Source organism: Polypterus senegalus, chromosome 4, assembly GCF_016835505.1.
Source record: "Polypterus senegalus isolate Bchr_013 chromosome 4, ASM1683550v1, whole genome shotgun sequence".
NCBI lineage: Eukaryota > Metazoa > Chordata > Cladistia > Polypteriformes > Polypteridae > Polypterus > Polypterus senegalus.
Window position 1 is genome coordinate 251,971,937 of NC_053157.1, and position 25,301 is coordinate 251,997,237.

Consider the following 25,301-nt stretch of genomic DNA (forward strand, 5'->3'; position numbering starts at 1 on the left):
AGTGTGTCTTTCGTCCATTTCATAGTACAGAGACAGCCCTGGTTAAAATCACCAATGACCTGCTGATGGCCGCTGACTCGGGGCTGTTCACCGCACTTGTGCTCCTTGATCTGAGCTCTGCCTTCGATACAATATCTCATGATATTCTCCTTGAGAGATGAAAATCAATTGGCATTATTGGCACTCCACATGCCTGGTTCAAATCTTATCTCTCAGATGTACACAGTTTGTACAACTAAAATATTTCAGATCCCACGTTTTCCCAGTTGTTAGTGGTGTTCCCCGGGGCTCTGTCTTGGATCCCCTTCTATTTATTAGTTATATTTTGCCTCCCTTCGAATCTTTATGAAATTTAATATTCAATTTAACTGTTATGCTGACAACCCCCAGCTTTTTCTGCCTACTAAGCGTCATTCCTCTCTTCCACCTTCTTCCCTCTCTGACTGTCTTCAGGAAGTTAAATCATGGCTCTCTACTAATCTTATTAAATTAAGTATTTATTAAACAGAGATTCTGGTAGGAACTAAATCTGTTTTGGACAAATGTGATATTTCATCAACTATTGATAATTTTCTAAACTCTTCTTCCTCCCAGATTAAGAGCTTAGGTGTCATTCTTGATAGCGCCTTAATATTAGAGGTGCATATTAATATTATAACTCGGTCAGCATTTTTCCATCTACATATTATCAACTGTTTATGCCAATCTCTTTCAGCTACCAGCACTGCTATTCTCGTTCATGCTCTGGTCACATCTTATATTGATTATTGTAAGTCTGTCCTCTCTGGTCTTCCTCCCAAACTCCTTTACAACTTCAGTTGGGTCAGAATGCTGCAGCTCGTATTGTTACCAGAACACCTTCCATTGAACACGTCACTCCAGTCCTTCAGCAGCTTCACTGGCTCCCTATTAAATATCACATTGATTTTAAGATTCTGCTAATTACTTACAAGACCCTTCATAATCTCACACCTCCTTATCATTCTGATCTTCTTCACATCTCCATTCCTTCCCATATGCTTAGATCTTCTTCCTCTCTTTAACTTATTATACCTCCTGCTCACCTGACTATCATGAGGTTTAGAGATTTCAGCTGAGTGGCCCATCGCCTCTGGAACTTTCTGCACAAGATATTTGTAATATTGACTATCTTTCTATCTTTAAATCTCATCTTAAAACACATCTTTTTAAGATGGCTTATTCTGTTTGATATGAATTTTAGTTGATAAATTAAAATTTTATTATATTATTTCATTTACTTTTATGAATTTTATTAATTTTAAATTGTCGCTGTTGTTATTAATGTATTCTGTAAGGTGCCCTTGTGTGCCTTCATAGTTGCCTATACATTAATTGTTCTTAATAAGTTTCATTTTAAATGACGCCACCTGACAAAAGAAGGCACCAACTCCTTCATATCTTTAAACACTCCTGTCATGTCACCTCCTCATGTCTCTGTCCTTTAACTGATGACATTCAAATCCTGCAGCATTTCCTCAAAGCTCAAACTCCACAGTCCAGTCTGACCTCTCATGGACTTCTGTGTGAACGTTTTTTGAAAGTCAAGGCACCTGACATCTTATGGTCCATTATAAAGAAATATTCTCCTATAAATAACCAATTAATGAATGAAAAGTAATCTGTCTAAATCCAAACTCTCTGTTCACCATGCTGATCCTTACTTGAGAGGAGGTCCTTCTTATTAATGTTACTTTTTATTTCTCCTCATCCCCTTCTCTCTCCTGATGCAGACTTTCTCATCTTGCTGTGTCCTTCCTGATGATGAAGACTCGCTCAGCTTCACTGTCACCACCGATTTCTCTTCTGAGGACCTGCTAAAGGAGCTGTCAGGTCTGAAAACGTTTCTGGAGGAGATCAGCCAGTGGGACATCCTGCCTTTGACTCCATCAGGTACAGCGTCTGGTCATGTTGTGTTCATTGTTAAAGTCCATTAGGAGGACCAGAGTGACAATAACATGGACAGTGAGATGCATGAAGAAGGCCTGTTCATTAAGATGTAATTATTTTCTCTATTAGTCATTTTTTGTAGTGCTGTTCACAATGACAAGCTGAATGATATCACACTCTCACAGTAAGCAGCTGCTTTAATTAGGAATTCTTGATATTGTGAAGGACGGCCAGTGTCTTTATCCAGACAGGACACCCTTAGGATGGAAGGACGGGGGAGACAGATTACACAGGGCTTTATCTCCCCCAGGACACTAGATGGCAGTGAGCCCTGGATCAGATTCCCACATGAGCACACTCAGGGCATACTGGATATTGTAGTCCCAGGTGACAGCCCTGTTGGGTCCCTTGGGGGCCGTCAGGGGGAGTTGCAGGATTGGGGAATCCCTATGTCATGGGGTTTCTGCCTCACATGGAAGCGCTGGCAGACCACCTCCGCGTCAGCTAAAATAAAAGGGACTGTCTGCCTCGCATCAGGGGGCCGCAGTCAGGAGGAAGGAGGAGAAATCTTGTGTGATGAATGGAGGAGGCAGTGAGAGATAGAGAGAGAGATTATTGATCGTAATGTACTTGTGGCCATGGTGGTGGGAAACCCTTATAAAAGAAGAGTTTCCCCACAGTAAAGGACTCTTTGCCTTTTAACCTGTGTCCATGCCTGTTTGTGCTGGGTGTTTGGGGAGCTGTAGTGCCCCCTGCTGTTCACCATATATCTCTTCCTAGCAGAGTGAAACAGCCGCTCATTAAAACTGGCTACTAGTACAACAGTAAGTCCATCTGTTCTGATCATGTCACACATTTATGGAGGTCTGTTCACCTGACATGCTCACTCTTACGTCCCTCTTAATTTGTGCTCCTTTTGTTCAGCAGACATGTTAGGCCTTACAGCCATCAGTTTTTGTGTGCCCTTGTTTCCTCTATTCATCAGACATTGCTGCAATCTGTTGGACACTCGATGAATAAGGACGTGATTCTTCTAATTCTGGAGTTGATGCCCCCAGACAGTGTGCACCCTTTACCTTATGCCTTGTGACCGTGACCCACCTATTCCTACCTGTCTGGTCTGGAATCTCCTCCCGTGCCACCTTGGGGGTGCACACTATCTCTCTAAAGGACACCTGGGCAGGTCCGCCAATTCTCTATTACAACGCAGGCCAGTTCAGTGACCCTGAGCTTGAGGTGTTGGATCATCTGGCATCTCCTGCAGATGTGGCCTTCATAGACGTCCAACATCCAACAGGACTTGCATTGCACTGACCTCATTATTAAAATTTGATTTAGGAAAAGTAAAACTGTCTTAACCTTTTTTTTCTTTTCTTAAAATTAAATGATTCAGCTTAAATGGTAACACTAAGAACTGCTAGAAGTATTTTACACCTTCTGTCCCCTTAAGCTCCTCTACTGCTGTCCCTCTCAGCTGCCTGCTGTTTGTCTTTCTATGAGGTTAACTTTACTTTTCTCTGTCTCTTCTCCTAACTTTGCACTTCTCTTACTTATAAGCTTATACGTTTGCATTCCCCCATATTAATGAACCGATACGCTGTCCCCTGCTTAAATGTTCTACCTTCAATCTAAAATAACCAATTAAATAAAAATTTACTACCTTATCTGCTCCTACAGCCCCTTGTGCCTGATTGGGGATCTTAATGCTGGCTGCTGACCTTCGCACCGCTGAGCCTTCACCTTTACTGCTTTGACGTCAGCCATGGCCTTTTTTCTTTTCTTATAAACTAAGCAATCTCTGTTAGAACAAGACGGTTATTAACTTACAGACGCCAATATCAGTTACTGCTGCTTTCTGTCTCCTCTCTGCTAGTTCAAATACAGATAAGAAGAACAAGAACAGGTACAAGTACAAGTAACTTTTCCAAGCGCACCTCCAACCACCCTGATACTTTTGCTCTTGAGTGGGCAAAAAAAAAAAAAAAATCCTTCTAAAGGGAAAAACTTTTACAAATTCCTATACGGTTTTCCTAAGCGGCAACCAAAACCCAAGTTTGTAAGAGCAAAATGTCTTTTTTTATTTATCTCTGTGTCTGTAAACTTGTGACCCTCTGGAATTGTGATACAGTCAATAAAAAGTGAAATACTCAGGGGTGTGTGGACACTGGAGGAAAAAACGACTTCTGCCCTGCATAGAGTAGCCATCTTAAACGACAGGCCAAATTTACCTTTTGTTAGTACAACGTATATTGTGTCTCTTCGGAGAATCCTTGGGTACCGCTGGTCTGACTTTGAATGAGGCACATGACCTGCACTGTGAGGGAGCATCAGTTACGACACTACGGCCATGTGGTGCAATTACACAAGGGTGACTCTCATTGTTGAGGACTTGAGTGGCTGCACCAGGCCAAGGGGGCGCCCAAGTAACACCTGGGTGAGGCAGATAGAAGGTCATTTCCAGAGGCTGGGACTGTGTGTCTGCCAGAGGGGTTGCCAGCCAGGTAGCTGTTTCATCGTGTGGTGGGTGTGGTAACTCACTGTACCCCCAAACCTGACCTGACTTAGTGCAACATCTGTGGAGGTTTATAAAGTGCTGTGCAGATTTGTTTAAACACACAGTAAGATAAACCAGTTCTGTACTGATGAGCATAAATGGAACCTAACAATGTCTGTCATGAACAGAACTGCTGAGCTGTGGCCAACTGACAACACAGGAGAGGACAACAGAAAGTGAGGTGACGAGGGTTAACAGGTCAGACATGTGTGCGCCCAACTGCACCGGCACTGTTTACTACCTGGAAGAAAGTCTGAGATCCAATGGTGGATTGGACTGGGCAGGCTGAACTCGGTCAGTTTCTTATCATGGAGCTTTGAGATGTTGGTGTCTAAAGCAGAGGTCAAGTCCACAATAGAGACCCTCACATCTGTCCTACTGATCAAGTTGTTGGTAAATAAAACTCACTTCATCATCCACACACCGGTGGGCTCAGTACACAAACTTGATCTGCATGTCTTGTTGTTTAATTCTACTGCACTGCATTTGTAATAAGTGTCTAAGAATGTAACATTATAAAACTCCATCTTAACGTTCTCCATTCTTCTCTTTTCTTTGTATTTTCAGGTTGTGAAGCTCCAATCTTCACCCTACGACATCCTGAACCTCAGAGCAGAGAGGAGTTTTTACAATGTGAGTCTGTAAATTCATGGTGTTTATCATCATTTCACTTTTAATATCTCAGTCCAGGCTTATGATATGAAAGCATTGTGTGAGTTTGGTGTGACTGATGAGCTGAAAGTGACGGTGGTCCTGTGACTGGTGCATTATGGGATATTGAGATTCAGGACAGGGAGGCACCAAAGCAGTCTGTTGGACTTGAGTCAAGTGTCAAGTGACCTTACAGGAAATAAAAATGAAATCCTGCTGACTACGCCATGTCTTCCTGTCACTCCAGTCCTACCTCCATTGTTCTTTTTCCTTTGTCTCATTTTATCATTTCACTTTCTGTTCTTTTCCTTTTCTCCTTTCTGTTTTTTATTTCAGTCACTCCCTTACAATATTCATAAGAATTATTTATTTAAATAGCACAAGTCACACAATGAAAGCAGCTCAGTGTGATTCACATAAAAACACAACGTCCACTCCCATTAATATCTACATATACGGTCTATGTGTGTAAAGATGAAGACAAAATGACCATTTTATTAAAGAATCACAGCTTTTCTGTGAAATAAGTTACAGGTGACTAAAGTACATGAGCAGACAGTTTGATTTTGATTCAGAACTTCAAATATTGTAAGAATAAAACTAAATGAAAATTACAAGAAGAGAATACTGGGAGACCTTAGATGTTAAAAGACATCATTGGATGAGAATCAGCCCTCTAATGAGAATCTCAGGGGTCTTCAGTCACTCAGTAAAGTCCTCAGTTAGCTGTGATATGTCATTGTGTGCCTCACACTGAACATGGACAAGAGAAGAAGAGGAAAGGACAAAGATCACAGCTGAGCAGGTCAAGGTGAAGACTTCAAGACCACCTACAAAGAGCTTCATGATCCTGTGGCCACAGGAGCTAACATCAAGAAGTTCAAGGTCCATGTAGCCAAACTTACTGGATGTCACTACAAATGAAAAATGGACCCCTTAATGACCAGAAGGACAGTTTAAGAGGTGAAGAACAATGCAAGGCAGACATCAGGACAGACTCAGGCTGACCACCACCATCAAAGTACAAAAGCTTCAAGTAGCACCATTAATCACTTACTGAATGAAAGGGGGCTTCATGGCAGAAGACCCCACTTCTGAAAGACAGCATTGGAGTCTCATCAGTGCAGCTCCTGATTGGTTCTTTTTAATTGTCTGTGTTGTGCTCCGCCCCCAGTCCCGTTACACACGCCCAGATTTCCTCACTCGTTTTCTTTTCTCTCCTTTCAGACTTCTGTCCCCTTACACTGGACATCAACACGGCACACAGAGACCTCCGTCTGTCTGAAGGGAACAAGAAGGTGACGCGTGAGGTGACAAAAACTAAATATCCTGATCATCCTGACAGATTTGAGTACTGGTGCCAAGTTCTGTGCAGAGAGGCTGTGACTGGGACTCGCTGTTACTGGGAGGTGGAGTGCAGTGGAGATGGTGTGGTGATTGGAGTCGCATGTACAGGGCTGAGAAGGAAAGGACGGGGCAGGGAGTGCAGCCTTGGATACAACGACAAGTCCTGGAGTTTGTGGTGTTCTCATTCCCAGTACTGTGTGCGTCACAATAACCAGCAGACTGTAATCAGCGCCCCCTACAGCCCCAGAATAGGTGTGTATCTGGACTGGCCTGCTGGCTCTCTGTCATTTTATAGCGTCTCACACACAATGACCCTCCTGCACAGGTTCAAGACCTCCTTCACTGAGCCCCTCTATCCAGGGTTTGGGTTTTGTTTTGGTCTTAACTCCAGTGTAACAATCAGCCATCTGACACCATGTGACCACTGACCAGTACCCTCCACCGGTCACTTGATGTCCCCACAAGCGCAGGTCCTCTTTGTCTTTGTGGTTGGGGTGAAATTAATTTTACAGTTTGGGTGTGTTTGGGGGCAGCAACTCTGTGATTGAATTTGTGGATGAGAATGTGGGGTGAGTGCGGCTGTCAGGGTCTCCATTATTATTAGGTTTGAGTAGCCAATCAGGTGTGTGTGTCATAGTGATGGGCGGTGACACCTCAGACCCACAAATACCCCACTGACCAGCAGGGGTTACTGTTGATTCACAGCCACAAGTCCTTCAGGCTGACACCCCAAAAACTATTGAGGCCCGCAAGTGTCACTGAATGTCACCTGTTAAGTAAGAGAGGCATGTGGTCCTGCTGGATCAGCACAACTGAAAGGCGCTATACAGACTCAGTATGGAGAGCTCTTGTATAGTGACTATATGTAGTAGCAGAGAGTGACAGATGGGACTGGAGTGTTGTCCACTCACCAGACATGTTGTGACCCTCCATTGGTCACTCAAAGGGTCCTTCACTTCAGAATGAATTCACTGTGAATGTCTAAAGATGAGGACTCACAGGTCAGTCAGATGTTAGCCATACTGACATAGTTTGGTGTATTAGTTGATGTCACATTAAACTTTGAACTGCACCTCCTCCTTGTCCCCAGATTTGTCACTCTTGGTACCCTGAAAGCTCCAACATCTTCACACGAATTCTTGGTCAGTTGGCACACACTTGACATGGGTGCACACGTGTGGCTTTGCAGTGGACTGGCACCCCGTCCAGGGTTGACCCACCTTGTCCACAAACCTGAAATTGAAAAGCGGATAAGAAAAACAAGGAATGGACAGAAGGAGTCACTGATTGGTCAGTCACCAAACTACTGCATCTTGTGGCCACTCTAAATTTAACACAGCAATTTATACAAAAAGGAAATCTAAAAGATAAAAGCAGAAAGCATTCAGTGACATCCTGAGCAGTGAAACATGAAAGGAGAAAATGAGAAACAATCAGAGAGTCCGACGAATGGAGACTTTAACAGGAGGACTGAGGGGTGGGACTGAAGTGCAGTGGCGCCCTCTAGTGGACACCCGCCATATTACACACATGGGAAAGGTCAGCAGTGAGGGGGGAAAAGAGAATACAGTGCAGTGTAAAAGAAATAAGAATAAAGTAAAAACACAAGAATAAAACACCTGTGTGGCTTTGAAGTGTACTGCCATCCCGTCCAGGGTTGACCCACCTGAAATTGAGAAGTGGATAAGAAAAACAACGAATGGACAGAAGGGGTCACTGATTGGTCAGTCAGCAAACTACTGCCTCTTGTGGCCACTTTAAATATTACGCAGCAGTTTATACAATCACATTTCACATTCAGTACAACTGTAAGGCTTCTCTCCAGTTAGATTATAAAGAGAATTAAGGCATGAGAATTGTTTGCCACATTCCAAGAAATGGTGAGGTTTCTCTCCAGTGTGAAGTCTGATGTGACTGTGTAGGGTGCTGTGTTGTGAGAACTGCTTTTCACAATCTGGAGAACAATAAGGTTTCTCGCAAGTGAGAGTTCTGAAGTGGGACTGAAGTCCACTTAAACTCTTTCACTAGGATAGATTTAGCTGATTTACAAAAAATAATCTCTCAACTGAAACCCTCCACCTGCGTCCTTGACCCGATACCAACAAGATTTTTCAAAGAAGTATCAGGCGTGCAAATTGATAATATTCTTGACATTGTAAATTCGTCATTAGATACGGGGGTCTTCCCAGATTGTCTTAAGACTGCTGTAGTTAAATCCCTACTTAGGAAACATAATCTTTACCCCTCGGCTTTTGAAAATTTTAGCCCCATCTCTAACCTGCCTTTTTTAAGTAAAGTTCTAGAGAAGGCAGCCATTAGGCAGTTAAATGACCACCTCAATAAACCTGCTATTCTTGATACATTTCAGTTGGGTTTTAGAACAAATCACAGCACAGAAACTGCACTCGTTAAAGTAGTTAATGACTTACGAGTGAATGCAGACAGAGGCCATTTATTTGTTCTCATCCTCTTAGATCTGAGTGCTGCATTTGACACCATTGATCACAATATTCTTAGAAATCGCCTTAGTCAATGGGTGGGCCTCTCTGGCAGGGTCTTAAATTGGTTTGAATCCTACCTGGCAGGGAGAAAATTCTTTGTGAGTTATGGGAATTACAACTCGAAGACACATGATATCCGATATGGTGTTCCTCAAGGCTCTATCCTGGGTCTGCTGCTCTTCTCAATCTACATGCTTCCGTTAGGTCAGATTATCTCAGGTTACAACGTGAGCTACTACAGCTATGCTGATGACACACAGCTGTACTTATCAATAGCACCTGATGACCCTGATTCTATTGATTCACTAACAGAATGTCTGACTTGTATCTCAGAATGGATGAATAGTAACTTTCTCAAGTTAAATAAAGAGAAAACTCAAATCTTAGTGATTGGCAATAATGGATACAATGAGGCTATTAGAAATAAACTGGATACATTAGGATTAAAAGTCAAGACGGAGGTAAAAAGCTTAGGGGTAACTGTTGACTGTAATCTGAATTTTAAATCGTATATTCATCTGACCACTAGGACACTTAAGAAACATAGCTAAAATTAGACCTCTTATATCACTGAAAGATGCTGAGAAATTAATTCACGCGTTTGTTTTCAGTTGACTAGATTACTGTAACGCACTCCTCTCAGGACTACACAAAAAAGACATAAATCACTTGCAACGAGTGCAGAATGCAGCTGCTAGAATCCTGACTAGGAAACGAAAATCCGAACACATTTCTCCAGTTTTGATGTCACTACACTGGTTACCTGTGTCATTCAGGATTGAGTTTAAAATTCTGCTTATCTATACTAATAAAAGGCAAAGCCCTCACTGACTCACTCACTGACTGACTGACTGACTGACTCATCATTAATTCTCCAACTTCTCGTGTAGGTAGAAGACTGAAATTTGGCAGGCTCATTCCTTACAGCTTCCTTACAAAAGTTGGGCAGATTTCATTTCGAAATTCTACATGTAATGGTCATAACTGGAAGCTATTTTTCTCCATATACTGTAATGGAGTTGAGCTGGAAAGCCGTGGCGGGCGGAGTTTCGTGTGACATCATCACGCCTCCCACGTAATCACGTGAACTGACTGTCAACGCATTACGTAGAAAACCAGGAAGAGCTCCAAAAAGCGCTGAAGAAAACATGCATTATATAATTGAGAGGGCAGCAAAACAATAAGAAGCGAGCGACTGACATATACAACCATATTCATGAGTGCTGCTACCTCGGAAACAAAGCACGATGTAAACCTAAAGTTTTAAATTAAGTTCATAGACAGGCTGCCGCTGGTGTTTGTCATGCCCACGGGTAATGCGGAATACAAGTTTAATGAGAGGACGCAGGATATAAACGAGAGTTTTGATCACTTTGTAACTAAGTTAAAATTGCTGGTGAATGGCTGTGCTTATGCAAATTCCGAGAGACTGTGTTTGTGGTGGATTGACAGTTAACGCGGGTGGGGAAGTCACGTCATTATCTCCCCTCCCATTCACCTCATTTCGTTCTGAGCTGAGCTCCACAGCTAACGCAGTGTTACGGAAATGACTTTGTGACGCTGCCACCAAATACTCACAGAAAAATTCACAAGTTAATACACATGCTGTCACTAGAGTTTCTCCACACTGAATCCTCCAGGCACTACTTACAAAAGGTTACATTGACAATCGTGTTACTTTATTTTTAAAATGTTTCCTTTTCTTAGCACAAGCACAGCTGAGAAGCTTCGATGCATGTGCTCCATCACGCGTTAAAGAATAACGCATTTAATCACACTTTGCATTACAAACAAAGGGGAACTTCTGTCAATGCATGATTTCCTGGTACACCGATTATATTGATCAGCGCTTCCCGATTCATTTTATCCTCGCACCCCCTTGGTTTGAGAAGTAGTATGAAATAATATGAGATCACCAATTGAAGCTTTATGAAAAATCGATTCGCCATCAATAATTGTTTTGGTAAAGCCATACTCCGTGTAATCCTCCTTCCATGTTATAAATTTTCTGCCACTAGCCATGATTAAATGAACGGTAAAAAAGTAAGAGCGAAGCGAGGGTGACTTATTCAGGCAGGCGGGCAACAGCTCAATAGCTCGAATTTGGATATAAGTAGGTTCTATTTAGTCGCCAGAAATATCTTTGGTAGGAATGGAAGTTGAATTTAGTATTTAAATTTCTATGGTAAAGAAAAAGTTATGCAATGTTGACTAAATTTAACTATATAAAGTCAAAAGTTTTATATATAAAGTCATTCCCGAATATATAAAGTCAAACCTTGATTATATAAAGTTACTGTCGGAATTAAGACAAAACTTGAATATATAAAGTCAGTGCTGGAATATATAAAGTCAAAAGTTGAATATACTGTATAGCCTAAAGTCATTCCCAAATATATAAAGTCAAAAGTTGAGTATATAAAGACGCGTTGCAATATTTCTGAATATATAAAGTAAGCGCTGGAATATAAAAAGTCAAAACTTAAATATATAAAGTCAGTGTCGGAATATATAAAGTCAGAGCTTTATATATTCTGACGCTGACTTTATATATTCAAGTTTTCACTTTATTTCACTTTATTTATTCCAGCGCTGACTTTATATATTCAGAAAAAAGTTTTGACTTTATGTATACCGACGCTGACTTTATATATTCACAAAATAATGTATTTGCCTGTTTGGCACCCCATGGTATATGTGTGTGTGTATATATGTACACATGTATATATATATATATATATATATATATATATATATATATATATATATATATATATATATATTTATATATGCCAGCAACACTCATGATAATGACAAAACAATTGCATTAACAATCATGTTACGTTATTTTTTTAATTTTTCCTTCTCTTTTTCATAATTTCTTTAACACACTACTTCTTCGCTGCGAAGCGCGGGTATCCTGCTAGTGGTTTATAAAGCCTTAAATAATTTCGCTCCGTCTTATATATCGGAACGTCTGACGCCTTATATTCCAAATCGTAACCTCAGATCCTCAAATGAGTGTCTCCTTAGAATTCCAAGAGCTAAACTTAAAAGAAGTGGTGAGGCGGCCTTCTGCTGCTATGCACCTAAAATCTGGAATAGCCTGCCAATAGAAATTCGCCAGGCTAATACAGTAGAGCACTTTAAAAAACTGCTGAAAACACATTACTTTATCATGGCCTTTTTATAACTTCACTTTAACTTAATCCTGATACTCTGTATGTTCAATTCATCATAATAACTATTCATGGTGGCTCTAAAATCTGTACTGACGCCAACTCTCTCTTCTGTTTCTTTTTCCGGTTTCTTTGTGGTGGTGGCCTGTGCCACCTCCACCTACTCAAAGCATCATGATGCACCAACATTGATGGACTGAAAGGCAGAAGTCTACGTGACCATCATCATCAGGTCCTTCGATGAAAACCCTAAATCCAAAAAGGACAGTTTCATGTATGTTAGGTAGATTGCCTAGAGGGGACTGGGCGGTCTCATAGCCTGGAATCCCTACAGATTTTATTTTTTCTCCGACCGTCTGGAGATTTTTTGTTTTTTCTGTCCACCCTGGCCATTGGACCTTACTCTTATTCTATATTAATTAATGTTGACTTATTTTTCTTACTATGTCTTTTTTTTCTATTCTTCATTATGTAAAGCACTTTGAGCTACATTTTTTGTATGAAAATTTGCTATATAAATAAGTGTTGTTGTTGTTAAATATAAGAATCATTTCCCACATTCAGAACAGCCATTAGATTTTTCTTCATTATGGATTTCAACATGTGTATGAATAATGTTCTGTCTTTCAAAACATTTGCCATATTCAAAACATACATACTGCTTTTTTCTCTAGTGTAAGTTTTGTGCCTGCCTTTTTTAAACTGCTAATGTTGAAAAACTTTTTTCCACATTGAGAACAGCACTATGGGTTCTCTCCATTATGAATTTGTGTGTACCTCTGAAAACTATGTTTGTCAGAAAACTGTTTGCCACATTCTTGACAATAACATTCCTGACCTGTTTATCCAAGGCGCCTTACAACATTGGCTAAAATATATTTATTATTATTAAAACAAAAACGGTATTATTATTCTTGATATCAGCAGATCCTAATGGAATGGAATGGGTGATCAATATCAGCTCTAAAGACTCCGATCAGAGCCTTCCTACCCAATCATGTGTCTGAATGTTGGTTTTCCCTTTTTAATTGTAACGTATGTGATGAGATTTACATCCTCTAGAACCTAATCTGGCCTAAAAATAAACATACAAATATATCCCCTTGTGTTAGGGGGGCACAGTGTTTAGCACAGCTGCTTTATTGCTCAGGTGTCCTGGGGTCAAATCCTGCACATAGGGAAATATAGGGTTTTTTTACTTTTCAAATTCTAACATTATAATCAGTCATAACATGGTCATTTTCCCATTTTCGGGATAGCATAGTATTTTCACAAAATACAGAGCTGGAAAAGAGCTTTAAAAGAATATGTGAAGCATTTCTGATCAACTTATATTTAGGTAAAAATAGCCAGTCAAAGTCCTAATCCAGCACAGTGTTCAAACTTTGGGATCTTAAATCTCCTTATTATTGTTGATCCAAGACACGTGCAATTTCAATTCCATGGGTTACTCAGATGAACAAATCAGCAGGCCAAGTCTCGTTAAAATCTGAGATGATGAGGTCCATAAGTGTGATGATGTGACATGGAGTGACCTGCATGTGTAGATCTAAAATGGCCTTCCTGATGCTGTGTAAGATTTTAAGCTGCTGGACACTTAAGTGTGTTTATATACAAAGCAAAGGCAGCTGGCATTAACAGCATGGATGGCACTTACTTTTGCGCTAATGAGAATTTTTGGAGAAAAGGCAAGTCTGGTAAGAATGGGCATTACTGTCACACATGAAACTGCGTATTTTACAAGTCAGAGACAACACAACAAGTGGCAGTTGCAACGCAGCCAGAAGATGTCACCATTGTCAGGCAGTAATCTGTTAGACAAATATGGTAGGAGATCAAAATGCATTATCATCAGAGCACTGGGCTAAAGAATTGCCAAAAATAAATGAACAGGTGATAATAACAGAGGAGACTGGAAAATACAGAAGACTGTGAAGAATGAACCATGATGTCTAACACTGGCAAAGACAATTACAAAGTTTGTAACTGACCACAGCTTATTAGACCCCTGGAGATTTCTAAACCCAAACTCAAGAACATATTCCTTCTACTCACCAGTGCATCATCGCTACTCAAGAACTGATTATTTCTTTATATATAACAACTTCTTGCCTACGTTTTAATCATGTAAGTATGATACTATTGTTATTTCTGACCATGCCCCCTTCATTTTTGAGCTAAAAGCACTATGCCCCACATACTCATCTCGCAGATTCACTTTTATTAGCAGACGAGAACTGTACAGAATTTCTATCGAAGCAAATCAATTTTTTTAGAGACAAATACACCATCAGAGGTTTCTGCAGGAACACTCTGGGAAACCCTGAATGCCTTCTTAAGAGGACAGATTATCTTATATCTTTCCCACAAAAATTTAAACCAAGAAGGTATTAGAGCTAATCAACAAAATTACTAGAATAGATCTAGAACATTGCAGGTGTCCAAGTGAGGCACTTCAAATGAGAAGGCAGGCTCTGCCTTCAGAACTGAACCTGTTAACAAGTAAAGAAACTGAACAACTCATTTATAAATCAAGACATCATTATTATGAACACAGAGAGAAAGCTAATAAGCTTTTAGCACAACAAATCCACAGGCAAGAAGTTCGTAATGCAATCTCAGCAATCACCAGAACAAACAGAGAAAAAAATCATTGACCATAAAAATATAACGCACACATTTAGATATTACTATAAATCCTTATACTCTACTGAGATTATAGAAGGCAAGAAACAACCTAATGCATTTCTGGATACATTACACATACCACAAATAGATACTCTCAGTGCAGAGGAATTGGATAAACCTCTGGCACTATCAGAATTACTAGATGCTATAAAGTCACTTCAGAGTGGGAAAGCAGCAGGCCCTAATGACTACTCTGCTGAATTTTATAAGAAATTCTCCATTCAGCTTGCTCCCCTTCTATTAGCAACATTTATAGAGGCTAGAAAAAATAAAATTCTACCTCAAACGTTTCGCCAAGCATGAATTACTGTCTTTCTAAACAAAATAAGTACTTATTACAATGTGCATCATACAGACCAATTTCACTTTTGAATAATGATGTTAAGATACTCTCCAAAGTCCTAGCTAGAAGGATGGAGAAAGTGCTAGCTTCGGTAATATGACAAGATCAAACTTGATTTATTAAAGGCCGACATTTAGCTTACAATCTTCAACGCCTGTTTAATCTAATAAATTCACCCTCAAAGTCAAACACCCTAGAGATATTATTATCCTTGGATGCAGAAAAAGCATTTGATATGATTAAATGGAACTGCCTTTTCACTACATTGGAGAAATTTGGGTTTGGCCCGAACATTTGTGCATGGATCAAACTACTGTATACCAATCCAGAAGCTTCAGTTTGTATTGACAACATTAATTCAGACTACTTTAAACTAGAATGTGGTACCAGACAAGGATGCCCCTTGTCACCACTGCTTTTTGCAATCGCCATTGAGTGACTGGCAGTTCACTGTCGAAATGCTTATGAAATAAAGGGGATTATTAGAGAAGGACTTGAACAGAAAGTTTCTCTCAATGCAGATGATATTACTGTACTGTATATATCAGACCCACAAAATAGATAGATAGATAGATAGATAGATAGATAGATAGATAGATAGATAGATAGATAGATAGATAGATACTGTACCTGCAGTCCTAACAGCACTAACAGAATTTCAAAAGATCTCTGGTCTTAGAATTAAGTTGACTAAAAGTTTACTCTTTCCAGTTAGTTCTCAAGCACACAATATTAGATTGGATACCTTCCCTTTTATCATCGCAGATCAGTTTAAATACCGAGGGGTAAACATCACAAGTAAACATAAAGCTCTTTATCTGTCAGTGGATATTAAATTTCTACCACAAGGAGCAGCCTTTGAGAATGCGGATTGTATTTTGGGTTTAGAGCCCTGAAAGAAGGAAAGGAAAATCCCTTAAGCTGGACATTTCTTGGGTGGGCACTTGTGAAAGTTTGGTGTGTGGTGGGTGCAAATTGCTGCATGGTGGGAATAGGGTTTATCTCCATCAGGACTGCTTAACTTCATACCAAAGTGGGGAGCCACAGTCGGTCAAACCAATAGATGAGGCATCTTCCCAGGGTCTTATTCCAGTGTTGTCCAGAGCCGTCAGACCCCCTGATGGCCTTCTAGCTTTTGCACAGTCCAGAATCTCCTCCCCATCTGTTTCAGCTCTTAACTCTTTCAGGGCTGATGTCGACTTTTGTTAAAAGGAGGAGTTGACAATGGTAATCAACCGTAAACTTTGACAAAACCAACCATTCTGTTTTAGTTGGACTCTCGTTGCTAGAAGGAAAGTTAGATTCATTGGTTTGACTGAGATTTCCTGCTCTCGTGTGAGTAGCAAAGCGCAAACAATGGCAAAAATGGCACTGACATTTGGCAAGAGATCAAAGTGAACACTCCGTGGACAACATTTTGCCTGTTATCTCTGAACTGGACTATGACTTGTCGAACTTAGATTTTGATACAAGTGACTGAAAACGAATGTTAGGTTCCAGCTTCAGCTGATTGGTCCCCAGCTAATCGTTGTACTGACAACGTTCGCCAGGGAGGACTGCCACTTAACAATGATAACAGGTAGAAACCAGATTGCAATGCACTGTGACTTTGACCCAGCCACGCAAAGACAGCCTGGCAGCAAGCCTGACACATATTCTTGGCAAACTGGCTGCTACAGCATGCAGCAACAGATGTTTTATATTGATTTCTGTGTAAAACCATTGCTTTTCAGAAACTGTTTTTTGGAAAAAATATTCAGCCCCCAAAGAGTTAAAAGATCAATGCGGTGAACATGCCTGCTCGGCTGCTATGAAGATTTGTATTACTCCGGGGACGAGGAGCTGAGGGGTGAGCAGCGTAGCAGCCAATTGGCTGCTGAGGTGAGTAGGTGGGTCCAGGGACAAGATAGAGAATGGTGAGATGTGCAAGAGAAAGGAAGACTCCTTAGGGAACTTTCAGGAAAATGAAAGAAGAAGAGGCAGAGTGCAGCGGGAATTAATTAGGAGCTGGCACAAAAAGGACTTTTGGGAAGGAGTACAACAACAAAAAAGTCTGGGGTGTAGCTGGAGTGCTGTCTTGTTTCTTCAAAATAAAACTTCCAGTTCCGAGTCCCTCACTACTCCCATCCTGTTGGTCATTACAATACATTGTTCATCACCTTTATTATGTTTATTTATCAAATCTAGACTTAAAAGAATTTTATTCACAATGTATTTGTTGGTTAAAACATGATTGAAATTTGCAACTTAATGTACTGTCCTTTATATTGTAGCGACCCGTGGTTGAGTCTTAAAGTTTTCAGAGCCGAACTCTGCTGTGCGCTTCTCCCAAGCTGTCGGCTAGCGGACTGCCAGCGTTATGCACGCAGCTATACCCAGCTCTTTAAGTAGCGAGCACTCGTGTCCCATACACCGCACGACTCAGAGTGTCTCGGCAATAATTGCTTAGATGAAATCTTAGCAATACACAGCTCTGTCCTGTTGTATCTCTTTATTAGAGCAGATAGTCAGACAACAAAGCTCAATCTCATTGCAAAGCCATTGCGAAGGTCATTAACGAAGCCATCTTTCTCATTGATGGTAACTATTTACAATTTAATAACACCGGATGGCAATAACCCAAACCCACCCTACCAGTTGAACACAAACACATACAACAATTACAACAGGAACAATAATTCGATTGCCTTGCTAATTTAACACAACAGTAAACTTTACATAAATTACCCATAATGCATCATGCCGCCAGCGCTGGCTGCCGGGTCACTACACAGCCCCCCCCAAGAGGGTTAGTGTCCCCACAACCCTAATCTTCACAGTAAAAATCGAACAAATGTCCTGGCCGGCGACGGACACGCTTCGGCCTGCCTGATGTACCCTCACTCGTGTCAGGCTCAGTCCTGAGACTGTCAATGTCTGTCTCGGCACCGAGGGTGGAGGTTGGAGAGCCGCTTTGATTCTCAGGTCTTTCTTGTACTGGGGTCAATGGGTGGTATGGTGCCAACCGGTCCTTATGCAGCACCACCCGTCTGCCCCGTCCAGGCATTCGGACTCGGAAAACTACCTCCGAAATTTTGTCCAAAATCTCTCCAGGTCCCTGCCAATGGTGAGTCAATTTAGGAGACAGTCCCCGCTTCCTTTGTGGGCAAAACACCCACACTTTGTCCCCTTGTTTCAGCGTCGGACCATGAGCCCGGGTGTCATATGCCCATTTCTGGCGAGCTCCAGCTCCCTCTAGGGCCTCCCTGGCCAGTTGATGAACGGTGTCCAGACGCTCTTTCAACCGCCTAAAATAGTCCAGTTCGGGCCCACCAACAATCTCAGGCTCAGGGGGCGAGCCAAACACCAAATCCACTGGCGTGCGAAGTTCTCTCCCGAACATCAGCCCCGCTGGCGTGCACTGGCTTGACTCTTGTACGGCTGTCCTATATGCCCACAGGACCAGAGGCAAATGTTGGTCCCAGTCTCGCTGGTGTTGACTGGTCAGGATTGTAAGTTGAGTGGCCAGGGTGCGATTAAAACGCTCGACCAGTCCATCACTTTGAGGGTGAAGGGGGGTGGTTCTGGTCTTTCTCACCCCCAGTCGCTGACACACCTCCCTGAACAAACGGCTCTCGAAGTTCCGCCCTTGATCACTGTGCAGTTCTTCCGGAACCCCAAATCGAGTGAACATTTCATCCACTAATCTTTGAGCTGCTGTGGAGGCACTCTGATCCGAACTGCATACCTCTGGCCATTTGGTGAAATAATCCATCGCGACCAAAACAAAACGGTTTCCGGCTTCGGTGACAGGAAAAGGACCCAGTACATCCACCACAATTCTCTCCATGGGTACCCCGACAAGGTACTGCTGCAATGGCGCGTGAGAGCGTTGGCCAGGTCCTTTCTGCGCAGTACAGATGTCACAGCAGTGGATATGCAGCTCTGCATCTTGCCGACACCCGGGCCAATAGAACCGCTGCCGCAGCCGACGCACTGTCTTAGCATTTCCGTAGTGTCCGGATCCAGCTGCTCCATGAACCCATCGGAGGACCTCGGCGCGCAAAGCCTGGGGAACCAGAAGTTGTAAACGGTCAATTCCCCCCCTTGATGCTTGCCACCGTCTGTAGATCATGCCATCGTGCAACTCCAAGTTGCCCCACTGGGAGTGTAGTAGCTTGAGTTCAGGCCCCTGGGAAGACACGGTTTGCCAGTCGGGACATTCTTGGGTCTCCAGCCAGCCCTTTACCTTCTCTAGCACTTGGTCGCTTGCAGTTGCCTCAATTGGTCAGTGGTGAACGGCTCCCCTACTCCATCAGTGTCATCTAGCCCTGCTGATGCTGATGATGGCCCCAGACCTCTTTCTTCCTGTCGACGGCAATATCGACACTCGTTGATGAGGCATGGATGCCTGGAGAGGGCATCAGCGTTGGCATGCTGCTGTCCTGGTCGGTGCTGTACCTCGAAATCGTATTCCTGGAGGATCTCCATCCACCTTGCCACCTGGCCCTCTGGTTGCCGGAAATTTAACATCCAGGTGAGGCTAGCATGGTCAGTCCGAAGCGTGAACCTAGAGCCCAATAGGTAGGGCCAAAAGTGCCGTACTGCTAGGATCACTGCCAACAGTTCCCGCCGAGTGACGCAGTAATTATTTTCCGGTCGAAAGAGGCTGCAGCTGTAATAGGCTACCACTCTCTCCCCGGTCTCCCCCTTCTGGGAGAGTACGGCCCCAACCCCTAAATTGCTAGCGTCAGTGTCCACAACAAAAGGTTGGTTGGGGTCAGGGTAAGTCAGGACCGGCGCGCTGACGAGGGCAGCTTTTAGTTGTTGGAAAGCGTCTGTGCAGTCCTCCGTCCACCCAAACTGTTGGCCCTTACTCGTCAGCCGGTGCAAGGGGCTGGCAATGGTTGCAAAGTTTTTTACAAACCTCCTGTAATATGAGGCTAAACCCAGGAAGCTCCGCAGTTCGGTGATGTTGGCTGGTGGGGGCCAGTTGCTCACGGCAGCCACCTTCGCTGGGTCTGTAGCCACCCCACTCTCGCTAACTACGTGTCCTAGAAACTGGGTCTGTCGGGCAAGAAGGTTACACTTTGAGGGGTTCAACCGCAACCCGGCGCTACGAATGGCGATCAGGACCTCCCTTAAATTGTGCACAGCCTGGACAAAGTCTCTGGCATGGATCAACAGATCATCCAAATAGACCACACAGCGGGTTCGGGGAATGTCTTTTAGGACCCGCTCCATTAGTCTTTCAAAAGTGGCCGGTGCATTACAAAGTCCAAACGGCATTACCTTAAACTGCCACAGCCCTTGTCCGATGGTGAATGCAGTTTTGGGTCGGTCCTCTGATGCCAGTTCTACTTGCCAATATCCGCTGCGTAAGTCCAAGGTGCTGAACCAACAGGATCCAGCCACATAATCCAATGCATCATCGATGCGTGGCAGTGGGTATGAGTCTTTGCGAGTGACTGCATTTAATCTATGAAAGTCCACACAAGGGCACCAACCCCCCGTTTTCTTCCGCACCATGACCATGGGTGCGGCCCAGGGACTGTCCGAAGGCTCTATAATGTCGTTAGCTACCATCTCGCAAATCAATTCTTCGGCAGCTTGTCGTTTCGCAAGAGGCAATCGGTGGGGGCGCAAACGAATGGGAGCGGCGTGGCCAGTGTCAATGTGATGTTTTACTAAAGAGGTTCTGGTGCAGTCCTCCTCTCAAGCCGCAAAAATGTCCACAAAGTCTTTCAATAGGTGCTGAAGTTGCTCTTGCTGTGGCGTGCTCAGATGTTCACCACTTCGACGGCCCAATTCCTCTACAGCGGCAACTGTCTCAGCTGACGGGGGGTCGTGTAATGAAAGCAATTTGGAAACATTTGTCTGAGCTGCAATACTCTCCTGGGGGTTCTCTTGAATCCCTGCAACTTCCGAACAACGGTTGGGAGCCGGTGAGCAGTGGTGTCCAGGTGAATCCACGCTGGCAGTCCTTCCAGGATGGTTCCAGCCCGACCGGAGCGGCACAGTCTCATTACCAAGGCAAAGGACAGCCCTTGACACATCAACACGTGCTCCCCAGTGGGCCAACAAGTCCAACCCAATAATGCACTTGTCTTTAATGTCAGCAAGCCAGAATTCGTGGCTGGTCTGGCTCGTCCCTACCAACACAGATAACAGTTTCTTTCCGGGCATTACTGTCCGTTCACCCGTAACAGTGCGCAGTTCGCTATTGGTGGGTGTCCAGTCCTTGGGAAGTGGACCAGCGGTTTCGGGCAACACTCCTTTTTGTAGCAAACAAATAGTGGACTCGTGTCCACTAAAGCACTGCATGGCCGCCCGTCAATAGTGCAGTCTAGGTACAGTCCAGTGGAAAACCCACAGCGCCCCACTTTAGGGCAGTCATCGTGGAGGGGTGCTGAAAAACGGAGCGAGGGTCCCCTCATGGCCTCACTCCGAGGTCGTTTCCCGGCAGTGATGTTGTACGAGGCAAAGGACTTGGAGCAGGGCAGTCCCTGGCAAAGTGCCCTGGTTCTCCGCATCGGAAACAGAGGTCTACTCGTTGTCTCTGTCGGGGGGTTGATGTTGGTTGGGCGCGACTGACCTCCACTACCTCAGACAGGTCCTCTTCCACCCTTCGTTCAACTGCTCTCGTAAGTCGACTCGGTCGTGGCGTTCGTCTTGTCGGTGACTCAGCCTGTAGCACCTCTTCAGCCTGCTCAGCCTCTTGCAGTGCCTCGCTCAAATCTCGGGGTGACGATAGACAGACATGCTGGCGAAGACGTTCTGGTGTGAGGCCCCGCAGGAAAGCATGAAGACTGAGTTTCTCCCTCACTGCTGTCGAGAAAGTAGGGTAACCTTTTCGTGTATATACCCTGATGTCAGCTGCAAAGGCTCCTACACTCTCACCTTCACGCCGACGTCGGTTAGTCAGCTTCTCTCTGCTGTATTCTGCTGAGGTTCTCTGTCCAAAGCGACGGGTGAGAGCAGCGGTGAGAGCCTGAAGATCACGACACTCCTCCGGTGGCAGACCAATGAGTACTTGAAGTGCGGGACCCTCCAAGGCAAGGGCCAAGTGTGTCGCAGCTTCCTCGCAGCTCCATCCATTGTGTAGGGCGGCCAGATCTACTTGTGCAAGGTAGGGCTCTAAGGGCGTCAATCCGCTTAGTTTAGCAGGTGACCGTGAGAAGAGGACCGGCCAACTGGTAACCTGAGGTATCGTTGCGGTAGTTGAAGGTTCATTCTGGTTGTGCCTAGAAGATCGTAACACTGTCCGGGGAATACTGGCACCATCAGGCCAGTTTGCCTCTTTTCTCCGCACAGTTCCGCTGATCAGGCGCTCTAACGTAACGCTGTTCTCTAAGATGACATACTCTAATTCTTCAAGACTCTGTTCCATGACGGCATCTTCTAAACAGCCTGGTCTCCCACTTCTGACACCAATGTAGCGACCCGTGGTTGAGTCTTAAAGTTTTCAGAGCTGAACTCTGCCGTGCGCTTCTCCCAAGCTGTCGGCTAGCGGACTGCTAGCGGACTGCCAGCGTTATGCACGCAGCTATACCCAGCTCTTTAAGTAGCGAGCACTCGTGTCTCATACACCGCACGACTCAGAGTGTCTCGGCAATAATTGCTTAGATGAAATCTTAGCAATACACAGCTCTGTCTTGTTGTATCTCTTTATTAGAGCAGATAGTCAGACAACAAAGCTCAATCTCATTGCAAAGCCATTGCGAAGGTCATTAATGAAGCCATCTTTCTCATTGATGGTAACTATTTACAATTTAATAACCCCGGACGGCAATGACCCAAACCCACTCCACCAGTTGAACACAAACACATACAACAATTACAACAGGAAAAAAAATTCGATTGCCTTGCTAATTTAACACAACAGTAAACTTTACATAAATTACCCACAATGCATCCTGCCGCCAGCGCTGGCTGCCGGGTCACTACAATATACAAAACAATTTCTTATCCAGATGTACTGTAAATATGAGAAAGACAAATGTCTGCCCTTCATTTTGATATACAGAACATGCAAGTTGAGTTAAGTATGAAGAATTGGTGGCCATTTTAATCAAAGCAGTGGTTAGTGGAAAGTAGAACTTTCACTTTTGTTTCTTCACAAGTCACTTCCTTGTTTTCCTGACTGATTCTCTCTGCCTGCCTCTCCTCAGACTGACAATGGCTGAAGCCCTGCTGTGTGGATTGCAGGACGAGTTCACCTGCTCGGTGTGTCTGGACACCCTGACTGACCCCGTCACCATCCCCTGTGGTCATAATTTCTGTCTGATGTGCCTCACGGACTACTGGGATCAGAGCCAAGAATGCAGCTGTCCTCAGTGCAGAGAGAAGTTCACCACAAGGCCTGAGCTGAACAGAAACACTCTGCTGAATGAAGTCATCAAGAAATTAAAGAAGACGGCACTCAGTTCTCCTCCTCCTCAGAATTATGCTGGCCCTGGAGACATGGAGTGTGATGTCTGTACTGGGAAGAAGTTCAGAGCAGTCAAGTCCTGTCTAACCTGCATGGCCTCCTACTGTCAGACTCACCTGCAACCTCACTATAAAGGAGACGCCCTGAAGCCCCAAAGCTGGTTAATCCTGATAGAAATCTGAAGGAAAAACTCTGTGAGAAACATCAGAAGAGCCTTGAAATATTCTGTAAAACTGATGATTTGTGTATCTGCATGATGTGTGTGGTGACTGGTGTGGCAGTGATGACCATCACACCCTGGGTGACCCAGAACCTCTAAGAGAAAGCAGGGAGGAGGAAGTTTATATCACATATGATTGATTCTCTTTGACGAGGGAGCACTCAGATTACAGGATGCTGTAACAAGATGCACACAACATTTCTGCTAATTCAGGTCTTTTATACACAAGGAAAAGTTACAAAATTCGATTACTTCTTTCATACAAAGTTTCTTATCATCAGTGGTGGCGTCCAGTTGGTAGCCGAGCACAGGGCAAAAGAAGCCTCAGCAGATTATAACTTAGCATGCTCAGGAGAAACACACACATTTGTCCTACAAACAGATCACTGATTGCCAGCATATCGCGTGTGTTTTTCCATTTTAACTTCCTTCCTTTGTCAGCACAAACGTTGATGGCAGCTTCTGTCCTCATTCAGCAAACAAAATGTGGTTTCCTGCCGACAGCCTAAGACATTCTGCCTGCATCCTGTCTCATATGACCCAGGCTACTTGGAAACGCCTTTACATTACAGAGTACATGTTGCTAAATGTGTTTAATTATTTTAAGAAATAAAATTTAAATGTCATAACTATTAAAATTCTCACAAAACCACACTGGACATAAAAATCATGAAATGGTTGAGCTGGAGACAGAAAGAGAAGAAAACAAAGTGAGTGGGGCTTACTGTTTAAAGCAAACAACATAAGTAACAGGAGTTAAGTGATTTATAAATGTAAAGTTAAACACAAAATCTGTTCTTCCATCTCTTATACCTGATTTTATAAGTTTAGAGAGTAGGGAGATGGAGCCTGTCCTGGTGAGATTGGGTGCGAGACGTGAAACAGCCCAGGATGGGACACCCGGTATATCCATGAGCAGTGGAGTGAGCTGAGAGTCCTCGTTACACTGAGCCGAGTTTCTCTGGGCTCTAATCAGTTTCTTTATTTTGAGTATCTAAGGCAGTGGTGGGCAAACTACAGCCTGCAGACTAGAACTGTGCCCTGACTTGGGTGTGAGCTTCACTTCAGCTGTTTGTAGAAATATCTCACACTCTGACATCTTATTAAGATGAAGCTACAGCTGGCTGGTGTAAGCGTAGTAAGTCACCATACTGTGTCATCATTCAACACCCCGGGTTTGACCACATGAATGAGACAATCGCCACACACAGCACAAGTGTCTTCAGCTGCCTGCTGGCCTTTGTCTTGTTTGTGTGTTTTTAAAGAATTTGTATTGGCCTTTTTAAGAGGCGTTATAGTCACATGTTAACCAATCTCTTGGACAACCATGACACTTGTCAGGGGCCCGAGCTAGATAGGGGCCCGCCCTTTAAGTGGCGTTTTGAAATATACGCACAAATTTGAAACACGAAAGGGGCCCGAGCTCTGCCAGCTGCCTGGGGCCCAGAATTTCCTAGGTGCGGGCCTGCTCAAAGGATCCCTTTTAATCCTAAGACTAAT

At 43.5% G+C, this 25,301-nt stretch overlaps 2 protein-coding genes across 2 annotated transcripts in view; both read left to right on the forward strand.

Annotated features, from left to right (window-relative positions):
- LOC120528461 (tripartite motif-containing protein 16-like) overlaps positions 1–7,913 on the forward strand; it is a 29,880-nt gene extending 21,967 nt beyond the window's left edge. Inside the window, exons 4-6 of the mRNA XM_039752620.1 lie at positions 1,752–1,911; positions 5,030–5,095; positions 6,341–7,913. Of these exons, the coding sequence (XP_039608554.1) occupies positions 1,752–1,911; positions 5,030–5,095; positions 6,341–6,888 (774 nt within the window). The 3' untranslated portion in view covers positions 6,889–7,913. The remainder of the gene's footprint in view (positions 1–1,751; positions 1,912–5,029; positions 5,096–6,340) is intronic.
- Positions 7,914–23,210: 15,297 nt separating this feature from the next.
- Positions 23,211–25,066, forward strand: LOC120528493 (E3 ubiquitin/ISG15 ligase TRIM25-like). Its single transcript, XM_039752672.1, has one exon. It carries the CDS (start codon positions 23,329–23,331, stop codon positions 23,761–23,763), a length of 435 nt encoding a protein of 144 aa, XP_039608606.1. The 5' UTR covers positions 23,211–23,328; the 3' UTR covers positions 23,764–25,066.
- Positions 25,067–25,301: the final 235 nt, after the last annotated feature.

Bases quoted from the DNA above. Each gene is read 5' to 3' on its own strand.
- LOC120528493 (XM_039752672.1), top strand. From the start codon at position 23,329: ATGGCTGAAGCCCTGCTGTGTGGATTGCAGGACGAGTTCACCTGCTCG.